Source organism: Pteropus medius, unplaced genomic scaffold (genome assembly GCF_902729225.1).
Source record: "Pteropus medius unplaced genomic scaffold, Ma_sr-lr_union100, whole genome shotgun sequence".
Taxonomy (NCBI): domain Eukaryota; kingdom Metazoa; phylum Chordata; class Mammalia; order Chiroptera; family Pteropodidae; genus Pteropus; species Pteropus medius.
In genome coordinates this window covers 27,554,414-27,582,227 of record NW_024340696.1, presented here as the reverse complement: position 1 = coordinate 27,582,227, position 27,814 = coordinate 27,554,414, and the positions used below count along the sequence as shown (strand labels likewise).

Below are 27,814 nucleotides of genomic sequence, written 5' to 3'. Positions count from 1 at the left end.
ACCAACAAAAAAAACCTAAGTGTTGCCATGCATGTTGAATTTGTATATTGTGTTAGAGTTTCGAGGAAATAGTGCTCAACAAACTTGACTGACTTCTTCCTGGTCCCAGGGAAAGTGAGAGAAGGGACCTGGACTTCTGATCCATGGTTTTTGGCCCCATGAGACCAACACCCCTTTCTACTCAGAAGCAACACAGTCAACCTGAGCAGCTGCCTAAGTCTGTAATTTCATCTCATTTGAACTCTATGATCTGATTCTTCCATTTTTCAGTTACTTGGTGTTTTTAAGCCCAATTATTACCCCTGATTGAGAGCTTATTTTTCCCCTTATTAAGAGAGAGAGAGAGAGAGAGAGAGAGAGAGAGAGAGAGAGAGAAAGAAAAAATAAAAAAGAAATGGCATTATGGCAGGTAGAATATAAGGAAGAGAATTTAGAAATACAATTGCACTTACGTGTCCACTGGTAGCAGAAATTATTTTTCACTGGTCATTCATTCTACCATTACATTATTATTATTTTTTTTGACCCTCTTAAGGCTCACCTGTCTATGCAATCACTGTCTTCCAGCAAAGAGGTGATAAAGATAGGAGGTAGATGGTCCACCTTGTCTTTGTGTGATGCAAATTCAAACTGAACAGGCCTCAGATACAAATGGAACTCTTCAAAACCCATCTCCTGGGCCATTTCCTTATAGAGACTAAAAGGGAGGAGGGAGGAAAGAGTCAACAGCATTTTCTATTACTTTCCACTAAAAGAAAATTAAGTGGTAAGAAAAACAAAACATGTACATAAGCACAAAAGCAAAAGGCAAAACAAGAGAAAGCCAAGTAGGGTAGGAAGTGAATGAGTCACAAAAGTCTTGTGTCTGCTCCATGCTATGACAGTTAAACAAAGCAGTAAAGTAGGAGGAGATATGCTTGGGCACTTGCCCAACTCTCACTTCCTGCAAGCTGGCTTCTGCCCTCAGAGCCCTCATCTGGTCACCAATATCGCCCTTAATGCCAGGCTCACAATTTTCTCTCAGAGACCTTCACAGCTAGACTCTGTCCCCGCCTCAAGGATCGTCTTTGTTCTCCTGGGTCCAGCGTCTCCACGTTCCTGCCTCACGACCACTCTCAGTCTTCACTGGCTTCTCATCCTCTTTATTTTCAACTTCTCATGTTTCTGAGATTCCATACCTGGCCTTCTTCTCATCCTCTCCATCTCCTACTCGGGGACTCTGTCTTCTAACCCCATGCCCTACTTATCACCCTGCAGTGTGAGAATTTGCGACCCCATTTCTGTCCTGCCTCAACTCTGAGCTCCTCTCCACATTTCCATATCTGCCAGTGAGGCTCCATTCAGATGTCCCTCTGGCATTTCAGCCTTGCATGTCTAGAATGGCTTCCCCTCCTCTCGCATCCCCCTTCTAACACATTTCTCCATCTTGAGAAGTTGGCATATTAAGGCTGAGTCCAAACGGCACTGATATTAGTTTGCTAGGGCTGCTGTAACAAAGTACCATAAACTAGATGGCTTACACCACAGAAATTTGTCTCGCAGATCTGGAGGATGGAATTCTGAGGTCAGGGTGTCAGCAGGGTTGGTTGCTTTTGCAGGTTATGAGGGAAGGATCTGTTCCGGCCTCCCTCCTTGGCTTATAGTTGGCGATCTTCTCCTTGTGTCTTCCCTCTGTGTGTGTGTCTGTGTCCAAATTTCTTCTTCTAATAAGGACACCAGTTATACTGGATTAAGACTCACCCACATTAACTTCATTTTAACCTGATTACTTTTGCAAAGACTCTATCTCCACATAAGATCACATTGAGGTCCTGGGGATTAGAACTTGAACATATAAATTTGGGAGTGGGGCACTCAATTCATCTTATAACAGTTTCTCTTCTATGAAGCTTCCCTGATCCACTTAAAAAGAAGGAAATACTCCATTTTCTTTGCTCTCATGATATTTTGTTAATATGCTACTAAAGTAGCATATTAAACTGTATTAGGGGTAAATTTACATTTTGAGTTCCTTGAGAGCAAGGATCAGAAATTATGGGAAGGTAGTACCATAGAGTTTAATAAATATCTTGATTCATGGTTTAAATTTGTATATTCTTTGAATATACTTTCTAGTTATGTAATCTTAGGTGAATTACTTAGCTTTTCTGAGTTTCTACTTTCTTACTGGTAAAATGTTTGTAAGCTACCTCATAAGAATATTCTGAGAATTAAATGAACTAATACACATAAAGTGCCCAGTACAGATATAGGCCACAACAGGCCCTCAAAAATGATTGGTGGTAGATGATTGGACCCTTTCGTCTATAGGAGATCAGAACACAACAGAACTCATACATGTTTACAACAAACCCTCTAGTTCCATATTTTTCCTGCTTGTGGGACATATCTGCTTGGATGTCTTACTATCATCTCACATACCTAAAACCTAAAACCTAAAACTTAACTCATTTATCTTTCTCTCCCTCTACCTACTGAATCTCTCATACCTCTGTCAGGCCTGGATGCTGTTACTAACTCAGCTTCTGCTTTCTCTAGGCCCTCTACTGCTTCTGCTCTGCTGTTCAACTTCGTTATATTCACTGAGTGCTGGGGCTCAGGCCTTACCCCAGGTGATGGAATACCATGGAAAACCAAGTGGATAAGGCTTTTGCGTTCAGAGAGCTTCCACTAGCAGGAAAACTAATAAACCAATATTAAGCATCTTATTACAAGGCAATGTGCTGAATGAAGAGGAAGGCCAAGTGCCAGGATCCAGCCTAGCTGAGTGGTCAGAGAGGCACATGGGGAGGTCTAGATGAGAGAAGGAGTAAGGAAGGAAGGTGATCATTTCAGTCATTTAGGGGGTCCTCAAACTGGATTCTGACTACTCTGGGGGCACAGAGTGGGGGAAGGCTGGTTGGCAGGGAGACCCCATCTGGATACTCAGTCCCCCTATTACCGAGCTAAGTGTACACTCTCCAGACTCATTTCTATCAGCCGGTGGCGGAGGGTCACAAGTTCTAGTAGTTTGGCAAACGTATCCAGGAGCAGCATGTGAGAATCTTGGCCTTGGTTCTGTTTTTCAGCTGCTGCAGACTTGAATGCAAGGAGGCCTATCTCCTCCACGAGAAAGGGATCTCCCATTACTTTAGCTGAAAAAAGCTGAAAGAAAACAAAGTACTCTTTAGAATATAAAAAAAAAAAAGAAATTTTCCATATTAAGAAAACTACTATCAGTGGCACAGACTCTGGGCTCAATTCCTGGCTCTGCCACTTATAAACTGTGAGATTTGGGGCAATTTATTCCATTTCGCTGTCTCTTAGCTTCTTCATCTGTAAAGTATAGATAAGGAGAATAACAGTATATAACACGTGTTAATAGATAATAATTACCTGATAGGGTTGTTGAGGGGTTAAGTGAGTTAACAGATGCAAAAATGCCTGATACATAGTATTTGTTGTTATCATTATTATAAACATTTTAAACCAAAATAAAGAATAGAAATGGCAAAGACAACCTAAATAGAAATAGAAGTCCCTGATATTTTTCAAGTATTTTAGTGGTCAATAATAATAATAATTTCTTATGCACCACTCTACTGCAGTTTCAAAATTTCAAAGTATTTTCACAAATATTTACTCATTTTTATTTTTACACGATCCCCGCGAAGCAGGCATCACAGATACCATTTTATCAGTAAGGGATCTGAAACACAGCAGTACCAAAAGTAAATTTAGGCTTCCTAATTCCAAGTTCAGTAGTTTTACAGTAGACTAAACTGCCTTTACAGTATTCCTCCACTCAAAGCCAGCTCAGGGCAATTTCTGTAATCACCACATTGTTCTTTAATGCACTCCTGCTAAGGTTGGTTCCTCTGCTGTGTGCTACCCTCTAATATGCCACTCCCAGCAAGAACCCCGTAATCTGCTTTTCATGATTTGTCTCCCTAAATGTTCACAAGCTCTCTTATCTGTCCACTTATCTAACAAAGGCCATGTCTATTCAAGGTGCAATTTCTAGATTCCTGAAGTCTTCCGAAGCGATAAAGAAATTTATTAAACACTTACATGTCTTTTGAGGGTAAGAGCTGCCTCCCTTTCTGACCTAATATAAAGTTGAATCTGAATATTTATAATTTCTAGGTCTAAATTTGAACACATTTTAAAAATAATAATTACGGAAACTATGTGACAGCTATCTCAGGTATTCACTATGATTTATAAGAGAATTTAAAATACATTTAAAAATCGGGTACCATAATAATACAATGTGAAAAGAATCCTCAATAAATGATAATAGGATACATGACTGGTAATTTGGGGAAAAATTCTGAACCGTACCTCATAACACATACACACAGACACACACACTCCAGGTGGAATAGGAAAGGAGTTAAATATTTTTTAAATAACATGAAAATCTTAAGAAATTAGAATAATATAAGACAAATATGAAACATCTAGGGGAAGATTTGCTTTCTGGATTTAGGAAGAGAATTGCTTTCTGTGATTTAGGAAGAAATCACAAAGGAAAAGATCAACAGATCTTACTATATGAAAATAAGTTTCTGTTAAAAATAAAAGACAAACTGTGGGAAATACTTGCAGAAAATATCATGGACAAAAGGGTTAAGATTTTATTTTTAAAAAGCTCATGTGAGTGGATAGGAATGACATTGAGATTCCAAGAGATAAATAAACAGAGGGAAAGAACAGAAAATTTACAAAAAAAAAAAATAATAATAAAACAGCTAGTGACAAGACATTTGGAAGAATAATCTCAACAAATAGCAAGGAAATGAAAAATTAACAGTGTAATGCCACCTTTTATACATAAGTATATATTAGCACAGATTTTATATGCTTACAGCTGATACTGTACAGTGTAGCAGAACTGGTACCCTTATACTTTATTGGTGGCATTATAATTTGGCACAACTCTTCTAGAAAGCATCTGCCAAAAGGTATCCAAAGTCTTAAATTTTGGTTCAGCAAGTTCACTTCAAAGAATTTATCAAAAGAAATTGATTCAAAATATGGAGAAATCTATAAGCAGAGAGATGTACCTGATAGCATTTTTAATAAAAGTGAAATTTTGGAAACTACTTGAATGTCCATCAAGAGGGAAATAGTTAGATGATTCATCACTTAAGGGAATTATGTGGTCATAAAAGTGAGTATAAAGACTAGTTAGCAATATAGAAAAATATATAATATAATGTTAAGTGAGAAAAACAGGAGATATAATTATGTACAACATGCACATGAAAAATATTTGAACACAGAAAAATAATTATAAATGCACTTGAGCGATTATATTTAGTGTTTTTTTTTTTGCTTTCCTCTTTTGATAAAATTCTGTATTATATTATTTTTATCAACTTAAAATTAAGTTAAATACAATAAAATTTTAGTTTGGGAAAGAGGGGATAGGAGGCTGAGCCAGACATATATTTTTGGTGGTGGAGGCCTTTGAGAGTTACTTTGTCATACAGCAAGTACCCACACAAAGTAAGGTTGAATTGAAACCCCAGGCTCAACTGCGATAGCCTTAACAGAAAAAGCAAATAATTAAAATCCAACTACAAACACCTTGTAAATTGTCAGGCCATAGTTGAAAACACAGATCATTAGAGTTGGAGGGGTTTTAGAGATCATCAGGCTCACCCACTGCCATTCTCTTTCTAATACACAAACAAAATGTCACAAAGTAGGAAAGTGAGGCTCAGAGAGGCTCAGAGACTTGCTCTGGGTCACATAGAGAGTTAATGGCAGGCCCGAACTTGACTCCTCACTCAGTCCTCTCTCTCCTCACTAGATCTCAGCTCAGAACAAAAAGAGTAAATTTTAGAAAGAGTCTTAGTGGAAAGAAAAATATAATTTTTAATGAAAAATGCATATTGTTAAAATATAAATAATAAACCAGAAAACACTTCCAACATACCTATGTACATTTCCCTTTTAATTTTCATTAAAGTGGCATTCTGATAAACTAGAAACTTTGACCAAAAATGAAAAAAAAGTTACATAAAAGTGTTGGCAAGGCCTAGGACTATGATCTGTCTCTGGCCAAGTAGGGGAGGAATAGAGCCAAACAGAAAAACAAAGCTAAGTAGTAACATCTGGGAGGAAACCTTCTCTTTGCCAAGGATCCCCCTCCTCCCTTCAGAAAACCTACATCTTTCTGGAGCTGTGCGCTGTACCAGGACTCGGGCCTGGTTGGGGTGAGCCACACATCCAGGGCCAGCCACAGCACACGTCTTTCCAGCAAGGCAAGGCCACTGGCTGATGTGGGCCTGCAGTTGTGGCGGGCCTCCTGGAGAAGATGCTCGAGAGCTCTGGGGATGAGCGATGCCAGGCCCAGGGAAGGGTGGAACTCCAGTAGATAAATGTTTTTCAAAGCTGGGCTTAAAAAGAGGAACAACTGATGACAATTTTACGCAATAAAGAACTTGCTTCCAAAGATACTTAAATTTTATATTTTTAAAGACCAATAAAACAGCTCCTTTAAACTAGGGCATTATAAACAAAACAAAACAAAACTGGGAAGTCGAAGGGGCCTCAGAGGCTGTCCAGGGAACCCATCAGAGTATACAACATGCTCTTTGCTTTAGTGTGAACCCTTTTAAAATTGGAAGACATATGAGTTTATTCTAAAAGCCCAGTAAGAATAAGATTCTTAAAATGTATACGGCAAATGTGTCAACATTCAATATTGTAATCAATATTTAGTCAAATATTTTAAAACAAAGTAACTCAAAAGTGACTAAATAGTAAATGAATAATTCCATGGTTAGTTTCTATTTTTCACCCTTTTTTTTTTGTCTGTGCCCTTCATTGTCTTCTGATTACCAGTCTCAGGGATCTGGGGGGCAGCCCCGGAAGTGGGGAGCTAAGTTACTTTAATCTTCCTTTGGGACATATCACCTGAGTCTTTATTCCTTTTTTCCCTGAAATAGTAATGGACAAAATCGATTTTAAATTCTGTACACAACTGATGAAATCATTCATGTTTGCCCTAAAGATGTTATATTTTATAAATGAAAGAGGCCAGAAATGATCAAATGCTTTCTCTGGGTTTTCCTTTGGACATAGAGGACACAGCACAAGTCAAGGGCCTTTCTATACATACATAGAACTAAAGAACTTAAATATTCCTTAACTTTATGCAAATGGATTACTCTTAGTCCTAGATCTTAAAAAAATACAATCCTAAGGCAGGAAAGGAGACTTATCAAGCAAATTCTATTTGCTTTTGAGCAATTCCGACAGGTCTTAGTATCCATAGAGGCCTTGCTAGCATGTTCTGCCTAAAACCATTTCCTAAACAGTAGACTCTTGCCATATAGCAAGTTGCACATACACAGCTGGTGTCTCAAGCTTATTACAGTGAAGATATCAGTCCTGAGAAAGGTCTGTGGAGAAAATGTAGTCTTGTGCTTGGGACTCCCAAGGCTCTTTCTCAGGAGACAAGGTTAGAATCTCAGTTATGAAATCTTATGACACCCTGCTGGTCTCCAAGATGATACCATAACCTACTGCAGCAATTTCCCACCAAAAGTCTGCCTGTACTATTGACCTTTACACTTCACAGGAGCATAGGGCCATGCCTCTGTTGTTCACATCACTTCCTAGCACACTGCCTAGTACTTGTGGGTGCTCAACAAATATTTGTTGGATGTTGAAAGGAGCTGGACAATTTCTCCACCCATTTGAAGGCAATAGAGATATCGTATTCTTGAGCCACATAGATCAACTTGGGCCTTGTCGCCTACTTCCCAGTTCCCTCTGTCCTCAAAGGCTGGAAGGGAATGGGGAGGCATACTACGTATCAACGGGGTGACTTAAAGTATGTCCTCTCTCTGGTCTCAATAAACTTAATTTACTCCTTTAAAGGTAGGGGGTCACATGGTGAGTCTGCAAAAACCTTTTTGGTAGTACTTGCTATAAAAAATAATTTCCTTTTTGAGAAACTTTTAAGCACATCCAAGTTTCATATATGTCTGCTTGTGTGAAACCTCTGATTTAAACCTCTGATGGCATTTCAAGAGCAACTACTTTTTTTAGGGACTTCTTAAGGGAGCGAAGTTTCTGTGCCCCGTGGCATAAATTTAAATTCAAGCCCCCTATTCTTCATTACTTACAAAGCAAACAGATATTGAAGGTGTAAGGGAATCCCTCTTCTATGACTATTATATTCTCTCATCTACCCAAAGACTTGAAAAGTGCTTTATAGAAAAGTATTTAGACTTAGCATCATACTCTTAACTTATCTAGAAGATTAAATGTCACATATATAAAGACAACACCAGCCTACCAGCTATTGTTGATGGAAATAAGTTGTTTGCAAATTATGTTAAAGGGAAGTCCAAAGTTATTGCTACCATCTGGATGGCCTTCTCGCCAAAGCCTCTGGACGTACTCCCGCTGACACTCTATCTAGAAATGTAGCATAAAAGTTAAAATTAGAAAAGTTAAACTTTCCCATGGATGTGAGTTATGAGCCTTGGCATGAGGAAAACATCAATGCTTTGTATCTCTTAATTATTTGACTCATTTTCACCAAGACATAATTTCGAGGATCCAGTCTTACAGGAACATGCTGGTCTCTCAGTCTGATCCAAGGGTCAGCCGAGATAAACAAAGGTAACCAACTTCAGGCCATCTTAAGGGGCACAAGAAAACTTTTTGTCAAATAATCGACTACAAAGAAAAAATTCTAACCAGGCCTAAGGTAAATGTACTGCAACAATCTTTATCCTCTACTTACTTCCTGCCACTAGCTTTTCCCCAGAGGATATACATGGTGATTGTTCTCTTTAGTGTCCTAAAAATAGTCGCAACATTTTTAAAAAATACATAATTTTATACATCAATGCCTTGTAAAGGGGTGTGTTTACTCTTTCTTTCACTCTATAATCTAATGAAAACAACTTGTGGACCATTAAATGTGATTAGGGTCAGAAACCTCCTTTGAAGACTGTAGTTATGCTTGGAATTTAACAAAGCAAATGAGCTTACAAATAAACATGCTGTACATGCCGCCCTAGAAAACCCAGATTCCGGACCCACGATGAAAAAAAACCCCACTATTTTTAGTTCTGACCATGTTTCCCATCCTCTTCTCGCATGCAATATTTTAAAACCCAACTGTACTCACGTGCTGGTTGAGGATACCCCTCACTAGCTGCAGGTGAAGCCTCAGGCAGGCGCATTCATCTTGGTAGGCTTTAATGAAATAAGAGTGGCTGAGATCAAATCTTGGGCACCTGTGCATGATGTCAGTGATCACTTGTGCTAAAGCAAACCTCTCCTCAGGGTCCAACACATGCTGGTAGGCTTCAAAGTAACTGTCAAGAAGCTGCAAATAAGGTTAATAGTCAGGGAATAGCAGAAGCAGCCCTACGGCCCAGGGAAGGGAGGTGAGGTCTCGCCCACTCAATGCTTTAGAAAGACCCTGGCCACCAGCAGGAGAGACTCGGCACTGAACCTCTCTGGGTACCAGCCTGCGGCCAGCAGCTGCAGCACCAGTGTAGCTCAGAGCAATTAGTAAACCCACAGATAGTTAGGGAGGGCAAGGGAAAGAGTACTCATTTTGTCTCTGTCCCCTCTGCCCCTGTTCTCCTCAGATAAAAGGGAGTTACATAATGAATAATATAATATCTAATGATTCTAAGTTCTAACGACAGTGCATTCAATGTCACTTCATCAAATTTATTTACCTCTCATACCTTTCTTCACAGACCAATCCTTCCTGCCCCATTTTACTCCATCACCAAACATAGACAGGCAGCCTCCTCCCCTGGTCTACATCCTCAATCCCTTCTCTGTAATAGTCTGCCCAAACCTCGCCAATGTAGAAATGATGGTAGGTGTGGCAAAATGAAAGGCTGAGAGGGAAAGTCCCCCCAGATACATAGGCATTTATTGTAGCCTGGACTCCACTAGGAAGGGCTCAGAGGCCAGAACTCTCAAAGGCCTCAAGGGAGCTCCTTTTCTTGTGGAGTTCACGAGTTTTTTCTAAAAACCAAAGAAAGTTTCCAGACCCTAATGGTTGAAAAGGGTTCTTAGTGTGGGAATTCAGAAAGAGATGCTCTTCATTTTGCTTTTACATTTGTATATGGGCTTAAGGAATTTCTGTTCTGTGTGTAAATTCTTTCTGTGTGTGATTAGTCACGGTGCTAATGATTAAAAGCTCTTTAGAGATCACTGGGCTGGAATTCAAAACAGGGACTTAAGGACAAGATAAGTAAGTAGTTCCGAACAACATAATTACTGTTTTAGGGTTGTTTTAAAACCTTCATTGGCCTTAGACATTTTCTATTGGAGACCTTGTACCACATGTTAGCAAATATTAAAATGTACTCACATATCAATCAAATTTGTTTTCTGTAAAAATGTTAAATGATATGTTTAATTTTGTTTTTTTAATTCTTTGGCCACGAGCAACACATTTAATTAATCATTGGTTATGATTTCTGGGCAGTGTATATTTGGAGATTCTTATAAAGTGAGAAAATCTGATCTATAAATTGTTTTCACATGTAATGAGATGTTTACAAGTGCTCAGTTAACAAAGGTTTTACATTTTACAGACATGTAATTAAGCGTTTATTGATGCCTATTTTGTATTTTCTTCATATATTTTGAAGTAATGTCTTTTTTCCCCTGAGATCTCAAACATTATCAATGGTCCCTGAAAAGTTCTTAGAGCCTAAACATGTGTGGTCTATAGCGCCTGATGGATAAATCAGCTCTGACTGGAAGCTTCTGAACTTTTATTCTCCCTGGGTTTACAATGCAATGAATTCCTTTCCTCTGTAAGACTAATCCAACACATCCTCCCATCAAGTTTTAGCTCAAGATGTTCCTCCCCAAATAGCCTTCTTTGACTAGCTCTTCTTATGGAGGTTTCATGCTTCTAAAAGGCCTCAACTCCGATGGTAACCATATCATCAAAGACACATAGGCTTGCCCAGTGTGTGCATTAACCGGCAGTAATGAGTGAACTGTTGAGGATGCAATTTCTACTGACTGCGCAGCCTCGCACACTTAGAGATGCATTAGAGAAAGAGTATGTTTTGTTTCCCTGGGTGTTGGTTTTCCTGGTGGTTCAAGGTCAGGAAGTCAGCCTTGTTCTTAACAAGCTAAGGAATTTACAAAAAAGAGATAAAGAGCCCCTCTCATTGCGTGGAGTCCATAGCTAAGAATGCAAAACCAGAAAGAACTGAGAAAGTGTAAGCACTACTATTACCTGTGGCAATAGCACAGGAGGCAAAATGAGGTAAAGGAAGTATGCAGTACAAAGTCAGGAGTGTCTCCATCTTGCCAATCATAGCTTCCGAGACTCCCACTGGACGTGAACATTAAAGAATCAATAGCAGACTAGGAATCAAATGCTGCCTTACTAATAGACATCCAGTACCTGAGGGTTTTAATGCTAAGGCTCAAGGAGGGAGAGGCTGGGGTACTTTATTTAGCATCTGATTATGCAGATGTCCTTTGGGAAAGTTTGGTCAAGGGACCTTAGATCAACTGGAGGAAGCTAAAAGCGTAGGACACAGAATGTACTCTATAGATTAAACACGCAACATCTCAGGGTGTAATGAAATGAAGGATGATAGAGATCCCCTTGCCTTGCAGGATGATCGACATTGCCTTATTCCATCCACAGAGCTCTACTCTAGAATAACATTCAATATAGCAGAAGACAAAGCAGAAATGAAGGAGTGACTAGTTGGGGTAGGAAGGCTGTCACTCAATATAGCCTAGGGGGAGATTAGGAAAGAAACAATTACTTCCCTAAGTCATTCTGGACTAACCTGAACCTTTTTGGCTGGGCCAGGCCAATCCCAGGAGCTAGTTTGCAGCATTTGTATTGCCTTGACCTGTTTTTGTACAAAGAGCCCTATTGTTTGGCTGTTTGGCTGGGTAAGTTTCTGGGGAGGGTTCTTGCTGGTGATTCCAATCTGGTGATACCAAATTGCATAGGCGGGTACTAAATCGCCATATTCACTTTTGTTGTTGACAAGATTGCCAGATTTAGCAAATAAAAATACAGGTCATCTAGTTAAATTTGTCATATTTTACCTGGCCACCCTAGCTGTTGAGAAGAAAAATTTGCTTTTTTTAAATTGATAAGGCTTTTTAAAGCTTTGGCCTCAACGCTGAGAAGCTTTGAGATGGACCCCAGCATAATTTCATTATGAATTCTTTCCCCACAGGGATAGGACCGTGATCTTTCCACCTCGCAGGTTCTATTTATTATCTGTTTGTTAACTGGCCCATTTCCATTTAAGCTCTGGGCTGGTATTTGTCTAAGAAGTCTTTCTAGCCTGTCAAATGTCACCTGTGTGTGTCAAAGGCCAACTCTCAGGCAAAATTATATGTGGTACAAATTGATGGTAGGCATCGAATACTGGAGAAAATAGAAAAATAGCCAACGGTAATACTCTCAAACCTTACTGTGTTTAAATTATTTTTGCCTCAAACTTTTTTTTTTTTATTTCTTGGATTTAAAAAATAGTATTTTAGGTCAAATGAAAGTGCGAAACAGAAAATCAATGCTAGATGCAGCCTGTCACAGAATTTTTGTTGTTAGTGCTCCAAACACTAATTCAAATCACCCTGAAATTGTGTCCTCTGGTGGCTGTGTAGAAAATTAGCAGTTGGTACAAGTGTCACTTATGACCTGGTATAATCGAAGCCTTGCTTCTCTAAGCATTTCTTAATCTACCTAAATTCACGCCAGCCCTATTTTTACGAATGTTTATACATAATATGGTTACTTTTAGGATTTAAGACAACGCAATGTGTTCGAGCAATTCTGAAACTTTAGTGATTCCAATATACTTAACAATCAAAAACAGCTGAAGAAACTTGGCAGAGGAATCAGTACTGGGGGGAATCAATTGTACTCTAGATAAAAATCTGGTTTATCCATTAAAAATAGGCTCTTTCGACAGAATTTCTGATTTAGAAGGCTACATTTTACAGTTTTGGCAGATAGTTCAGTTTCTACAGGGAGCTTATTCTCAGGGTAGAAAGGAGAGAGATATTTGCAATGATTGTTTTAAGTTAAAATGATTTCATGTACCATTGTTTTAAGTTAAAATGATTTCATGTACCATAGAACAAACTAGTGGACAGTCCTGGTAGCTTAGCACAGAATGAACCTTAGGCTGAAGTAAAGACGAATTGGTCTGTTTTTCAGTCCTCTCTATCCTTATATTCTTCTCTGCCATTGAATCCACCTGGGCCTCCATAGGAGGCCTAGAAAAGAGGAAGGTGGGGAGAGAATACAGAAAAGGGGGACTGTTTATAACTCATGTCTGGACAGTAAACCAGTTGAGTTTGAGGATTCTGTCTTATTTACATTTAATGCAGCCTTTCCGGTCACTATACTAGGAGTCTAAATCTCTCATTACTCAGTTGACCAAAATAAGGTTCTAACTGGCTGATCAAGTTTGCGGATGCAAACTTTGTAGAGGCCAATTATCTTTGAAAAGAGGTACAGGTTTCAAAGCCCAGGGCTTGTACCCTTTAAGCCCAGCCAATTGTTTTCAAATATTGGGTGACCTACATCCCCGTGAGTAATAAAGCAGAGAGTAGATGAAATGGTAAACCATTTATTCTACTAGAAAAACAATTCAAAGAAAACATTTCCACTTCCCCACCTTCTGACCACGTCATAGGGCACTGTCACTTGGCTTCTACCTCCGTCACTCTTCTGAGAGTCGTGCAAAGCTGGCCGTGACCACCTGATGGCTGACTCTGCTGTCTGGCTTTTAGAAGTCTTCTTTCTCAATGTTTCACTACACTCTACACTAGTAACCATCCTGTCCTAATTAAAACACTCCCCTCCCATGCCCTCCATTGGTTTTCATAACACTATTCCTTCTTTTTTTCTCCAGTCTCTTTGGCTTCTCCTTGTTTCTCTCATGGATTCTTGTTCAATGACCTTCCCCTTAAAGGTGAGTGTTACCCAGAGGCCCATTTCAGATATCGCAGGCTTTTTCTAGTCATTTTGACTTATTACTGTGTTTCAACTTCCACGGTCATATCTCAGCCTATACCTGCTCCTGAGTTTCAAAACTATAGCACCCATAACACATTCACACCTGTGTTTTAGCAAACTCCCCTTCTATGCCTTGTATCCTAGACACAATATTATCTTCCCCCTATAGTGTCCCTCCTCCTGCATTCTGTTTCAGATAATAGCCTCCTCCCTGACCCTGAGGAAATCATTTTAATTCCACCCTTAATCTCTCATCCCAACATCCTATCTTCAAATCCTGCCATTTCCACTTCTGCAAAATTCCCTCAAGCCTGCTCCTCCTTCCCAGTCTCACCATCACATCTTTAGTGTAGGTCCCCTCCTAACTCTTCAGGTCCCTGTTGCAATAACTGCACTGCTTTTCTCCAGGAGCTCTCTATTCCAATCCATTCTCCACACTGACACCCAAACAGCCATGATATGAAAGCAAAGCTCAGATTGTATTTCGATGCAAATGAAACTCACCAATGGCTTTTCTTTGCTTCTAAGATAAATTCTAAATGTAGCATGGATTAGCAGGCACTTCACAGGCTGCAACTAAAACACATGCTCAGCTCATTTCTCAGCATGCCTTTACATCCTAGCCATAGGAGTCTTCTTGCCATTCTCCAAGCTCGCCATCCCCATTCTATACCTCCTTGACACTGCTAATGCTGTTTCTTTTGCTTTAGAATCTTTCCTTCTCTCACAGAAACATCTTACTAATCTTTTAGTAACAGATTAAATATCTATACCTCTGGAAAGACTTACTTTGACAACCCCCCACAGGGCAACTCTCTCCCTCCACTTGGGTCCCCATGGTTCTCGGATGGGCCAGTGGGTTATAATTTTGCTTAGAGGTCAGATCAATGTTTACAAACTAGAAATTCCTTAAAGATAGAGGTCATCTTCTCTTATTTATCTGTATGTTCCCAATGTCTAGAACAGTACCTGGTACCGAGAAAATATTTAATATTTTATGAATAAACTCCAACAAGTGATTATCAGAAGGGCTAATAATTCATGCTAAGGACATAAACGAAGAGCAGTTTTTCATTTATTACTGGGATATGAACCATTAATGACAGGATGATGATTTAGTAACTTGCTATTTTATTGCTTTAAATTTACCATTGTAACTTGTTTCATCAACTGCTCTCACCCACCCACATGCGGCATACACTTCTAAAGGCCATACTAAGGTCAGGCAGTTCATCTGTTTTTAGCCTGACAGGACAATGAACTTGAATGGAATCATCATTCATTATCACTAAAAGCATATATATTATAAAAGGATTTAAATTATATAGCCCTCTAACAAATTATGCCTGTAAGATAAAATAGTATCCTTCGCATTTTATATTTTGTAACAGAGAACCACAGTAAAGAAAATAAAACTTATTACTCATATCCTTGTAACTAGCTGAGATTATTTAAATAAAATAAAAATTCACTTTATTGGGAGCTGCCCTAAAAAACCCACTGAATTTAAAAAAAAAAAAAAATCTTTTTTATGAGAAAGTTTAACAGAAGTTTTGTTTTCTAGGCAAAAATACCTGGCGCTTGTTTTCTAGGAGAACTGCTTCCCAAGTCCACACATCATACAGCACAGCAAATCTGTCCACTCCTGCATGAGCCCATCCCCATTCATGGCCAGCATTTGACTCATTGTTCTCTTTGTGACCTGGAAGAGAAGTGGATGAGAATGACCAGAGTCAGGCCTCTCCACACAGCTATTCCTATTAGAAATGCACTCTCGGACTGTCAGCTCCATCTCAGGAATGAAAACACTGAATGGTAACTGGGATTTCTAAGAATCAGTTAAAGAGCCATCAGCAAGGACCAGGCCCTAAGTTCACACTTGTTGACATCTAAGTCAATGGGGTTTTTGTTTTTACTTTTTAATTGTAGTTTTAAAGACTAATTTTAGAATTATAACCAAATTCAGTTAACATAAATCTTTACTAAAATGTCCTCAAACCTAAAATTTAAAGGCAAAATAAACATTTCTCCTCTAAAAACAGGTCCCTGGTGGTTTAAAAACAAATCCAGTATAACCTGCTACTTCACTTGATGCTAGCCAAGTCAAAATCTTTCAGAGAAGTTGCTAAGATAGTCTTTAATTGTGTTAATCACTAACATATATCAATAAAGGTAGTCATTGTCATTATTCAGCTAAAATATTTTTCCATTATATTAATGTCAGATTTTACTATCAGCATTATTAGTGCTTTAAATTTTAAGTGGTCTATCTCAAAATGAAAACATTAAAAAGTAAGAACCTTTCAGGTGCTGAAGTTTGAATTCAGTAATTATCAAGTATACGATGGGCACTGAATAAGAGAAAGACTTTGATCAGGAATTTCTCTAGCAGCAGCTGGGACATCATTTCATGGTGAGTGACTATATACTTATTAGCTCAGTCCAAAGATCCTCATGTGGCTAAATAACTCCTAAGTGTTTCAATCAAATTAAATTCTTAGCAGCTAGAAATAGCTGCATTGTATTACAAATTAATAAGAACAAAAATGATGCATTAGTATGTAGGAAACCAGTAAAGATAAAAGATAAAAGCTGAAATTAAATGCCCCAGAATGTTGGATGCCATCACTGTGTCCCACAATTCAGATCCCAAATGGTCTGTGGCAAAAATAAGACAAAGAGTTCAACCGTATATTAAATTAATTCCATCTGGGATCTGAAAGGTTAATTGTCGAACATTCTTTGAGCAGCATTTTATAACAATACGAACATGAATTATCCTTAATTACAGTCATATATTACGAAATAACACATACCCTTGCTAAATTTCCCTTTAGGTATTACAATGTATCCAGAAACTCTAAGTTCTTTCCAAATATAAGGCTAATGCAGTCATATTATTTCAAGAGCAATAATAGTCTTACCTCACCTATTTCTAAAATTGGATAAATTTGAGTGGTGCCAGAAGGAAGAGAGAATACAGATTATGGGTTATTGATTACCCTGAATAATGATTTCTCCTTCTGCTGCTTGTCTGGCATTTTCCTAGCCAGATCTTCTTGCACCCTGGTGGTTTTCTGCTAGAAACCAAGGGATGTCTCTGCTTCTAATTGCAGTTTTCTAAGGTCAATCACTTATTTTGTCGCTTAGGAAAAAAATCATTAATTTCACTTGCTTGCTTTGCTTCTCTCAGGGCACTGCATGACATTCTCTGTACCCAGTGGGTGATGCAAAAATGACACCAGGCAACAAGTAGGGTTTAAACAACATTAAGAATTATAACCAAGTCCCGAGAGAATAGTCACAGTCTCCAACAAAAGGGGCCCTTGGGCTGGAAACAGAACTGTATCTTCTCTAAGGTGGGTGGGTATGTGTTCTGGAGATGTATGTGCTTATTGAATTTTCAGATACTATTGGGTATACATTTATATTTTGAGGTGGAAAGTGTTAAATTGAGCCTTTAGTGTTTTTTGCTTGTTTGGCTGGTTGATTTTTAAAAATCTGACCTCTGGGAGTTGGGGAGCTGGGTTAAAAAGGTGAAGGGATTAAGAAGTACAAATTGGCAGTTACAAAATAATCATGGAGATGTAAAGTACAGTGTAGGGAATGTAGTCAATAATATTGTAATAACTGTGTGTGGTGCCAAGTGGGTTACTACACTTATTGGGGGATCACTTTGTAAGTTATATAATGTCTAGCCACTACGCTGCACACCTGAAACTAATATAATATTGAATGTCAACTGTAATTAAAAAAAATTCTTTTAATAAAAAAATCTGACTTCTGACCTTTTTCTTTCTCAATGTAATGGCTGGCCACAAGCAGAAGTTCTGTCTCTAGCTCCTTCAGATCACTCAAGGCTTTGTCATACATGACATGCACCCCTTGTTCGTCCTGGGTGTAGATGTAGCCAGCTCCTGTGCTGTAGTAGTCATCCTGGTTCTCTACTTCCGAAAACTCCATGAATTGGATGCTGTGGACCTGGGGGAAGAAAGCCAACCCTGGAAGTTACCAGAAAAGGGAGAGCTGTATTTTGCCAGTCCAATGAACCAAACGAGCATTCTGCTCCTACACAGTGTGCTGTCAGCATGGAGCTGTGGACATGCTGAATGTTTGCAGGGCTGTATACAGAGAAAAAGATATTGGCAAAGAATGCTGGCAGGGAAAGTTTCTTTCTGAGATAGGTAACTAGATAGATATCAAGTCTTTTCTGATTGACTTGGGATTGCCTGGAAAAACGCAGGCAATAGAGCCAACTGGGTGTTAAATGTTGTCTCTGAAGTCTGAATGCCTGTGCTCAGGTGCTGGCTCTGCCCGGACCTCACCGTGGGCAAGTCACTCAGCTACTCTTAGGCTCTGTTTCATCATCTGTTAACATAGGGACAGTGAAGACGCCACAATAGTTGCTGTAGGGAGTATGTGGCACTGTGTATATGATGCATTTGAGATCTATAAACGTTAGCTGCTAAAGATATTTTTGTTTTACCCTTCTAAATACTTCTAAAATGAATTAACATAATCTCATATTTTAGTAACATACCGAGTTGAATAGTGTCCTTCCAAATGCATGTCCACCTGAAACCTGTGAGTGTGACTTTATTTGGAAGTAGTCTTTTCAGATGTACACAAGTTACGATGAGATCATACTGGATTAGGACGCATCCTAATCCAATGACTGGTGTTCTTATAAAAGGAGGAAAATTTGGAGACAGGTACATAGGGGAGAAGGCCACATGAAGACAGAGGCAGAGATTGTGGCGATGCACCTATAAGCCATGGAATGTCAAGGAATACCAAAGATTGCTGGCGACCACCAGAAACTAGAAGAGGCAAGGAAGGATATTCCCGTGGAGACTTCAGAGAGAGAGAGCATGGCCCTGCTGATACCTTGAGTTTGGACTTGTAGCCTCCAGAACTATAAAAGAATAAATTTCTCTCCCAGTTGTTGTGAGTCACCCACTTTGTACTACATTGTTATGGCAGCCCTAGGAAACTAATCCTATAAGTAATCTGGGTATTCCAATCATAATTTTATTTTTCTTAGATGACTGAGAACCTGTTGCTTTCTGAAAATCATTATTCTGATAATAACTCTCATAATTTCAAACTTCTCTACTCTTCTCAAGCCTCTGAATTCACTCCCCATCTCCTTGCCCAGCCTTCCTCGGTCTCAGCAGAAGCCACATCCACTTCTCCACTCCCACACACGAACTCACTGCATTCATTCCCCTCCTCTCCTGCTTCCTCCTGCACTGTAGGGCACAATTCTGCTCTCCTTCTCTAAGGCCGTTCCCTCCCTGTGCTTTGGATCCTACTCCTTCCACCTCTGAAGCATCCCTTCCCCTTCCTGGATATCCAAGTCCTCTCAACTAGATATTTACCAATTGACACTGAAACATCCCTCTCACTTTAAAATGTCCTCATGCCCTTCCCCACGTTCCACCTTATGTCTTTCCTCCTCATAGTCCAACCTCCTGAGACGTTATCTGTACTCACTGTCTCCATTCCCTCACCTCCTACTCTTCACCCATTTCCATCTGGTGCTTGTCTTCATTAAGGCACCCAAACCCCTCTTACCATGACTGACAGTGACCTTGTCTCCGCATCCGGCAAACTTTCTTTAATCATCTTACACACTCTCTCAGGAACATCTGACACAGTTTAGCACTCCTCGCTTCTTGACTCACTCTTTTCCCTGGCCTTCCAGGACTCCACATTTTTCTTGCTCTGGCCAGCTTTCCCACCATTCCTTCTCCGATGCTCAGGGTATATTTTTCTCTGTCAGGTCATTAAATGGTGGCCATGCTAAAGCCCCAATCCTAGGACCTCATCTTTTCCTCCTATATTCCTTCCTTAGGAGATAGGATTTTCACAACTGAGATAAACTTCTTTAGGCCATTTGCTCCTCAATTTACATCTCCAATCCAGACTTCCTAGAGCCCTAGACCCACACATCTAATTGCCTATTTGATGTCTGTTCTAGGCATCTTAAAGGCCTCTCAAATTTAACATGATCAAATTGTGTGGCCTTCTCCCACAAACCTAGGCCATCTCCAGCTTCCTCACTTTAGTAAGCAGTTCCATTACTCGTCCACTTCCTCTAGCATGAATCATTCCTGATGTCTCTTTCTGCCTCACCCTACATGTCCAATTCAGTGCGAAGTTCTGTTGATTTTATTTTCTATCTCTCAAATCCGTCCGCTTCTCTTAGTCATACCACACATCACCCTGGCCCAAGCTGTTATTATCTTTCACTAGGACTTGTCTAGGAATTTCTAAACTGGTTTAGCCTCTTATTTGTTCTATCCACATTCCCTCTGGCTTTCCCTCCCTTTTCCTGCATTTTATTCACTGCCAGCTGAGGATCTTTGCAGAAATGCAGTTTTGATTGTCCTTCCTCCTCTCCTTTAGTAGTGGAGGAGAGGAGGAAGGACAATCAAAACTGCATTGACATCCCATTGCTCACAAAATAAAGCAAAACTCCTTCACAGGGCCTACACAGTCTGGCCTCTGGCTACCTCCAGTGGTTCTCAACCAAAGGTGATTTTGTTCCCCAGAGGATAATTGGCCATGTCTGGAGATATTTTTGTTTGTCACACTTGGGGAGAGATGCTGCTGGCATTTAGGGAGTAGAGACCAGGAATGCTGCTATATCCTAGAATGCACAGGACAGCCTCCTATAACAAAGAATTATTAAACTCAAAATGTCAATAGTAACAAAGTTGAGAAACTTTAGGCTAGTTTCATTTTGTATTGCTTTCCATCTGGATCACTGGGTCACAGACACTCATGTCTTCTTTTGGTTTCTTATGGGTCTATGCTCCCTTGGGCCACAGGTCCTTTGCACAGACTATTCTCTCTCCATGGAAAGATGTCCGACCCCATTTGCCTAGTTAAAACCTCTATATCTTCCAACTTCATCGCTTTCACAGGCAACTCCCCTTGTCCTCCCTGCAACACCAAGTTATCTCTCTTTTCAGGTACTTACTGAGGTTGCTGTTTTACATTTATTTGTGTGATTATCGACTAATATTTGTCTCACCCACTGAACTATAAGCACTTTGAGGATAAGGAACATGTCTATTTTTGCTCATCATTGCATCTTCAGTGTTTTACACAGGTCCTAACACCTAATAGGTGCTTAGAAAATATTTAAATGAAAGAATAGATGAATAAATGGTTTTTGATATTTTATGCATATAGATTTCTTTTAATCTATTATTTTATGATCCCTACCTGTACTTTTAATATATACCAGTCAGAAATACTGGGTTTTCCCTCATAGATTCTCATTTGTGTAAGTACAGTCAAATACATGCATTCTCAATGAGGGCGAAAAGTAATATTTGGGGGGGGCAAAAAAATCTTACTTTTTTAATGTATAAAGCACAGACACACATATTATACAGATATATGACTTATCTCTTATATTAACATTTCTTTGGAGAAGGACCATCAGGGGAAAAAATGTCTAAAAAGAATTCTTGTAGGAGGAGAAATAATGAAAAAAAAAGGTTAGAAATATTGGCCTAGGTTTTTATATTATATATATTTTTAAATGGTAAAATATACATAATATTTACCACCTGAGCCACTTCTAGGTGTACAGTTTAGTGGCATTAAATATATTTACATCGTTATGCAACCATCACCACCTTCCATCTCCAGAACTCTTTTCATCTTGCAAAAGTGAAGCTCTGTTACCCTTTAAGCAGTAACTCCCCATTTCCACTTCCCCCAACTCCTGTTACCACCATTCTACTTATTGTCTCAATGAATCTGACTACTCTATATTCCACATATAAGTGGAAGCATACAGTATTTGTCCTTTTGTGACTGATTTATGTCACTTAGCATTATGTCCTCAAGGTTTATCTATTTTCCTTTCTTCTTAAGTTTGAATAATATTCTACTGTGTCTGTGTGTGATAATTGTCCATCCCTCAATGGACTCTTGGGTTGCTTCTAATATTTTAAATTATGGAACCAGCATCTCCCAATATTTTATCCCCCATCTATTCCTTTTTATAATATAACATTTTTGCTAAGTTAAGTAATCAGTTGTTGGATAGAATCTATTGATCTATAAAATTTAAATGGTTATATCCTATTTCTCAATAGACCTGTCAACTGGTTTGTGTATGTTGCATTGGCTATTGCATAACTACAGGAACCTTCACAAATGGGGCAGACTATCAACTGCTTGGATGGTTAATCATCAGTATCAGAAAGATGGATGAGGGGCACTCTCTGGGTCTTTTCAGTTCCATGCTAATATAATTAGGTTTAATGCACTGTTATAAGTACACCAGATGATGACATACTTTATTTTCCTGAAGAGACTCTTCTTTAACGCATTACCCATTCAATTATAGGTTCTTAATTATTCAAATGGAAACTTAGAAGTTTTCTGAGAAGCATGAGCATTTCTGAATAATAGCTATTGTTCATAATATTCCACTGAAAAAATATTTCATAGTTAAGCAAGTTGTTGTTTTTGGTTTACTTTGCTTTTTGCTATTCTTTAGGTATAACACATTTTTTTTTTCTTTTTTTAATTAGGAGCTTCCTTTGGCTAGGAGTTCCAAAATGAAAGTATTGTTTCTTATAAAATGATAGGCACTGGTAAAAAAACAGAAAATATGCTGAGAAATGACATGTCACATACGAAAACTAAACGGCTTGCTTAGACTTATAGACTAGTATGTTGGCTTCTGTTGGCATTTAGCTCCTATCAATTGTTATGCAAAATGAGAAAAGGGACAGCTTAATATGGCATGTTTTATCGACTTTACCAGAAAAGACTTTTCCCAAGTTCTTATACTGGGAAATTTTATAAGACTTTAAGGAAATGGCTACTATATTTTGTTCTGAAGCTGATGGAAATCAATAGTAGTGTCAAGATGCTGACTGTAATGCCATAATCTATTTAAATGGTCTTTTTTCCCACTATCCTCACCCCCACCTCTTTGTTCAAACCCTTTATATAGACACACATATTCCTTTTCCTTTCCTCCTTCAGTTCCTGTCTTTGAAATATATGCTTTTGTCCAATGGAGATGAGCTTTGAAGACCACATGGCCAAATTACTTTATATTGGGTTTTGACTCAGTCATTATAATATTTATTTTTAATTTTAATTTCTTCCACAGCCATATGAAAGACTTTCCCTCTAATGTTTTTGTGGTCTGGATAATCGATTCTTCAATATTATGCTTAAAGGAGTGGCAGGAAGGGGAAAACAATAATTACCTGTTTGGGTAAGAAGTAATCTGATCTTTGGGATGATTCATACATTTTTAAATCTGTAATATAACTGACACCCAAATAACTATTTGGGTACATTAACTATAGGGAAATTAGTGGCCCATCATTCATTTTTTTTCACCCTATTGGTTTCTGTCATCACTTATTAATATGAATTTTAGGTTTTGGCAATGTAGACAATATTTCTCTGACAAGCTTAACCTCTTTCTAAATCATTGCATTAATTTCAGATAACAATAGTCTTGTCTAAGAATTTCATCAAAATTTGTTAAATTAATGACTCAGTCTATTGGCTACAATCTTTCAAATATTTTAAAAAGAAAGTTTTTAAAATCTTCTATTCTCTGCTTCACCTGCAGAATATAATATTACTATTGTAACTAACTGTTCTTCATTTGAACAACATGATATACTTGGCAGAGCACTTCTATGTACATTGTCTTTTTGTGATTTCATGATCATTTGGTTATGGACAGAGCCTTTCTTTTGTCCAAAAAACATTTATTAAATACCTAGTACATGAAAGATATATATCTGACTATCTATAGCAGGTCCTCAAATGATGTAGTTTCGTTCAACGTTGTTTCGTTATGACGTTGATGAGATGCCATAGGAACTTAACTCTTGTCTATATCAATTAGCCTGTGGTAAATTGGTTTTATTATACTTTGTTTTGCTTAAAGTTGCAGAACCTATTGATGACGTTAAATGAGGACTTACTGTACTTCCTTTTGCCACTGACCATCTAGTAAGCATCTCAAGATTTTCCTCCGAACTAGTTGCATCAGCCGTAGAGTACCTTCAGTCTATTCCCAATACAATGCACGAGTGTTAAAATGTAAGTCAAATCACATCACTCTTCTGCTCAAAACTTACCAGGAACTCCCCTTCTCACTCAAAGTTAAAGTCAAAGTCCTCACAATTTCCACAAGGCCCTGCATAACCGATTTTCCACCCCTCCAATCTCTCTAACCCCATTTCCTGCCAATTTTCCTCTCATTCACTCTAGCTGCTCTGAACTCCTTGTTGTTTCTGCAACAGCGCTAGACACAGTTCTACTTCAAGGCCTTTGCTTTGGCCCTCCCCGCTACCTGGTGCTATTCTCTCAGACAGTCACATGGTTTGCTTCCTAATTTCCTTCTAGTCTTACTCAAATAGTACTTTACTCAAATAGGCCTTCCCTGATCACACTACTTAACAGCTGCAACATCCCATCATTAACTTCCACCACTGTCTAGCCCCCTTTCTTCCCCAGTTTTTTTCTGTAGCACCTATCACCATCTTTACTAGTCCACAAAGGCTAGGTTATTCTGTGAAAAACAACCCCAAAACTCAGTGGCCTACTGTTAAAATTAATTTCTTAGTCATGCATAGCTCACTGTAGACTAGTTGCTTTCTAGGCAGCTATCTTCCAGCAGTGACCTAGGTACCCAGGATGTTTCTATTTTGTGGCTTGATACATGCCTTCCACTGGCCACAGCAGGGAAAGAGAGCTGGAGGGTCATAAACCAGTTCTTAAATGCTTTGGACTAAAAGTAACACATGTTACTTCTGCTCATAGTCCACTGGCCATAGCTCATTACCGCTGCTCCTAGTATGTCGAGTCCAGGCAAATCCTGAACATGCCATGGAATGTCAGGCCTCTGTGCCTGAAGAGACACGCTCAAAGTCAAACAACTAGGAAGAGCTGCCACGTGCCTAAATTAGACTCATAAAGTGGCGAAATGTTCATGATGGTTTGGTCATAGGTACTTTTCTTTCTTGGTATTGTCATCTAGTGAACACTTGTTAGTACTAGCCCAAGACTATCCTCATGGAATCAAACACTCCTGGCCCAGGGAAGGGGTCTCCATCTAGGGCTTTCTCTGATGTCAGCTCCCAGGGTTGGTAAGCCCAACAATTTTGCTCCCAGTAGCCTTGGCCCTGGGCCTAGTGAGATCAACCCAACGAATTAGCATCTGTGCCTTCCATCCCTTACACAGAGAGGATCACATAGTTAGGTCTGGACATTCTAGTTTAAAAGCTGACAAGGCCACACACATGGAGTGCCCCTAAATGACATGGTCCTATTAAAGACCCTGAAAGAAGGCCACTTCCTTGAGTTTTTCATGCTAAAGTAGTAGCTACTGGCAGCTTCAAGGGTGCTGTTATTTCTATCATTTATGAGAGTATACAAAAAAAATATTGCATTACCCATAAGAAGCTCCTCCTACAACCATCGAGGCAGGATAGGATTTGTCTTCCCTCTTCTCCTTCATTTCTTACCTCTATCCCCATCTCTGACAAACAAACTGGGAGAGGGCTCATGGGTAAAAGAGATCTTTTTTAATCTATTAGCAAAGAACACACCACCGCTGTGATATGAGGTGGGCTCAATATTAGCAAGAGAAAGATGTGTTTGTTTTACAGGTATATTTGTTTCTAAAGTGTCTTAACCCTCCTCTCTAGCTCCACTGAGGAGCATATTAACTGTACTTGACTAACTACAAGTTAGAATCAAGGGAGTAAAGAGGAAGCCTGTGTATGGTGAGGGGATAGGAGGGAGGTACTCGTTAGAGAAGGAGACCAAAAAGAGAAGTCTCCTGGCTACTGAGTGAAGGTTGGACTCTAGGTGACTGGATAGGAAAAATAAAATGTTTTTCAATATCTAGAGCTGAACCGTTCAACGCAATAGCCTCTAACCACATATGGCTATTGAGTACTTGAAATGTGGCTTGTTTGAGTTGAGATGTGCTGTACATATAAGGTACGTAACAGATTTTGAAGACTTAGCACAAAAAAATGTATATTATCTCATCAATAATTTCTTTATGTTGATTACATGTTAAAATGATAATATTTTGGACACAGTGGGTTAAATAGATTATATTACTAAAATTAATTTTATTTATTAACTAATTTATCATGTTTCTTTACATTTTTTAAAATGAGACTACTAGAAAATTTTAAATTCTACATGTGGCTTATGTTATATTTCTATTGGACAGAGCTACTCCAGACTCTATATTAATGACAGTGGATAGTAAGGTTCGACACTCTTATTACAGACTACAAGCCTCAATCAGGGATTATGCATGCTTGGAATGTGACTTGTTTAGTAGTTAAATAGATTTAATTTTTCATGTTTGTCAACCTGGTATCTTTTAAGAAGAAAAAATTCATATTAAATTCTACCTTCAGGCATAAACTTTCTTGAGATTGAGATGAAAATATCGCAAGAGTGTCTACGATATTCCAAGAAAATGTAGGCATTTTCAATTTTACTCCCAAAGAAAGGGATTTAATATGAACTTTGTAGACTATATAACAATACACTCAAGAAGTATTAAAAGCACCTTAGTTTTTTAACCTGGTTTTTTTTTTTTTGTTTTTTTTTTTTTTTTTTTCCATTTAGGGCTTAGGAAACAGAAAAGAAGCAAAAAGTTACCCTTAGCAATGTCAAGGAGGGTCTTAAAAGCGCTTCTCTGGAAGGACATGTGATTTCCACGTGGGGATAACAGAAAGGGCCCCTCAGGCTCTGTTCACTAGAATGTCAACAAAGCAGCAACTGAAAGGCTTCCTTACTGTGGCCTCCAAGGAGGCTTTACAGTGCTCTGCCTGCATCCTGCTCTCAAGTGGACACTGCATTTCGTTGTGGTTAAAAAGCCACTTCCCTTTTCACCACAGTTTTTTTTAAGCCACTTCTCTAAGAAACTCCCACCTGTTATTCCATCATGTTAACCGATTCCAGGTGCTTGGAAGAAGGTGACTTGGGAGACAGGATAATCGAGGAAGAGGAAACTGTAGCAGAATACCTCACCTTGTGCTCGGCAGGTGTCCCATGGATGTAGTGGTGAGCTCCTAGGCCTTGCAAGGTGCCCAAGCCTCCTTTTGCCATATTTACCCCAGAACTATCTTCTATGGTAGGGACCAGGCTCCCTGCAACCGAGGTAAGCCCTGAAGTGTTGATCGTCAGCGTTCGTTCAATGGATCTAAAGTAGTTCAGAATTCCTAAGCAGATGCGCTGAAATAAAGATAAAACAGGGTCAGGACCCTGCCCTTTGCTAGTCCCGCCCTAGAGTAAAACTTAATGGAGCCCTGGAGGTTGACAGGTCAACTTTACTGCTGAGAAAGAAACACGCCACTCCCAGAAAGGCTTGATTTCATTAAAAAAATCAGAAAAAAGAACAAAGTGTAAAGTTACGTTGCTATTAAAATAGTAGGAAAGTCCCCGTCTGGGCAACCAACCAGTTCAGTTGCCTGAAACCAGCGTGCTGAACCATCCACGTACCTGCAACTCCCTGATTCGCAGGTGGCGCAGATACAGAAAGGACAAGTAGGTCCCTCTTATAAGGACAGGATCCCTGTCACTGGGCCCAGTGCCATCATTCAAACCCAGCAGCTGTAGGGCCATTGCATAGCTGTACCTTTAGCAGGCAGAAAAAAATAGAATAAATGCTTTCCATTTCAAAGTGGTTTGGAAAATTAATATGCACCAAATAGAAATCATTTTATTTAATTTAAGGGAGTTTCATAGTGTCTACTCTTTAAAAATATACTGAAGATAAAA

At 39.0% G+C, this 27,814-nt stretch overlaps 1 protein-coding gene across 1 annotated transcript in view; it reads right to left on the bottom strand.

Moving 5' to 3' along the window:
* LOC120608203 (uncharacterized) overlaps positions 1–27,814 on the bottom strand; it is a 132,644-nt gene that overhangs the window by 77,421 nt on the left and 27,409 nt on the right. The window contains exons 12-20 of the mRNA XM_039869987.1: positions 27,536–27,671; positions 27,065–27,268; positions 17,788–17,980; positions 15,574–15,701; positions 9,143–9,343; positions 8,300–8,421; positions 6,161–6,389; positions 2,942–3,144; positions 542–697 (exon numbers count right to left, since the gene is read on the bottom strand). Of these exons, the coding sequence (XP_039725921.1) occupies positions 542–697; positions 2,942–3,144; positions 6,161–6,389; positions 8,300–8,421; positions 9,143–9,343; positions 15,574–15,701; positions 17,788–17,980; positions 27,065–27,268; positions 27,536–27,671 (1,572 nt within the window). The remainder of the gene's footprint in view (positions 1–541; positions 698–2,941; positions 3,145–6,160; positions 6,390–8,299; positions 8,422–9,142; positions 9,344–15,573; positions 15,702–17,787; positions 17,981–27,064; positions 27,269–27,535; positions 27,672–27,814) is intronic.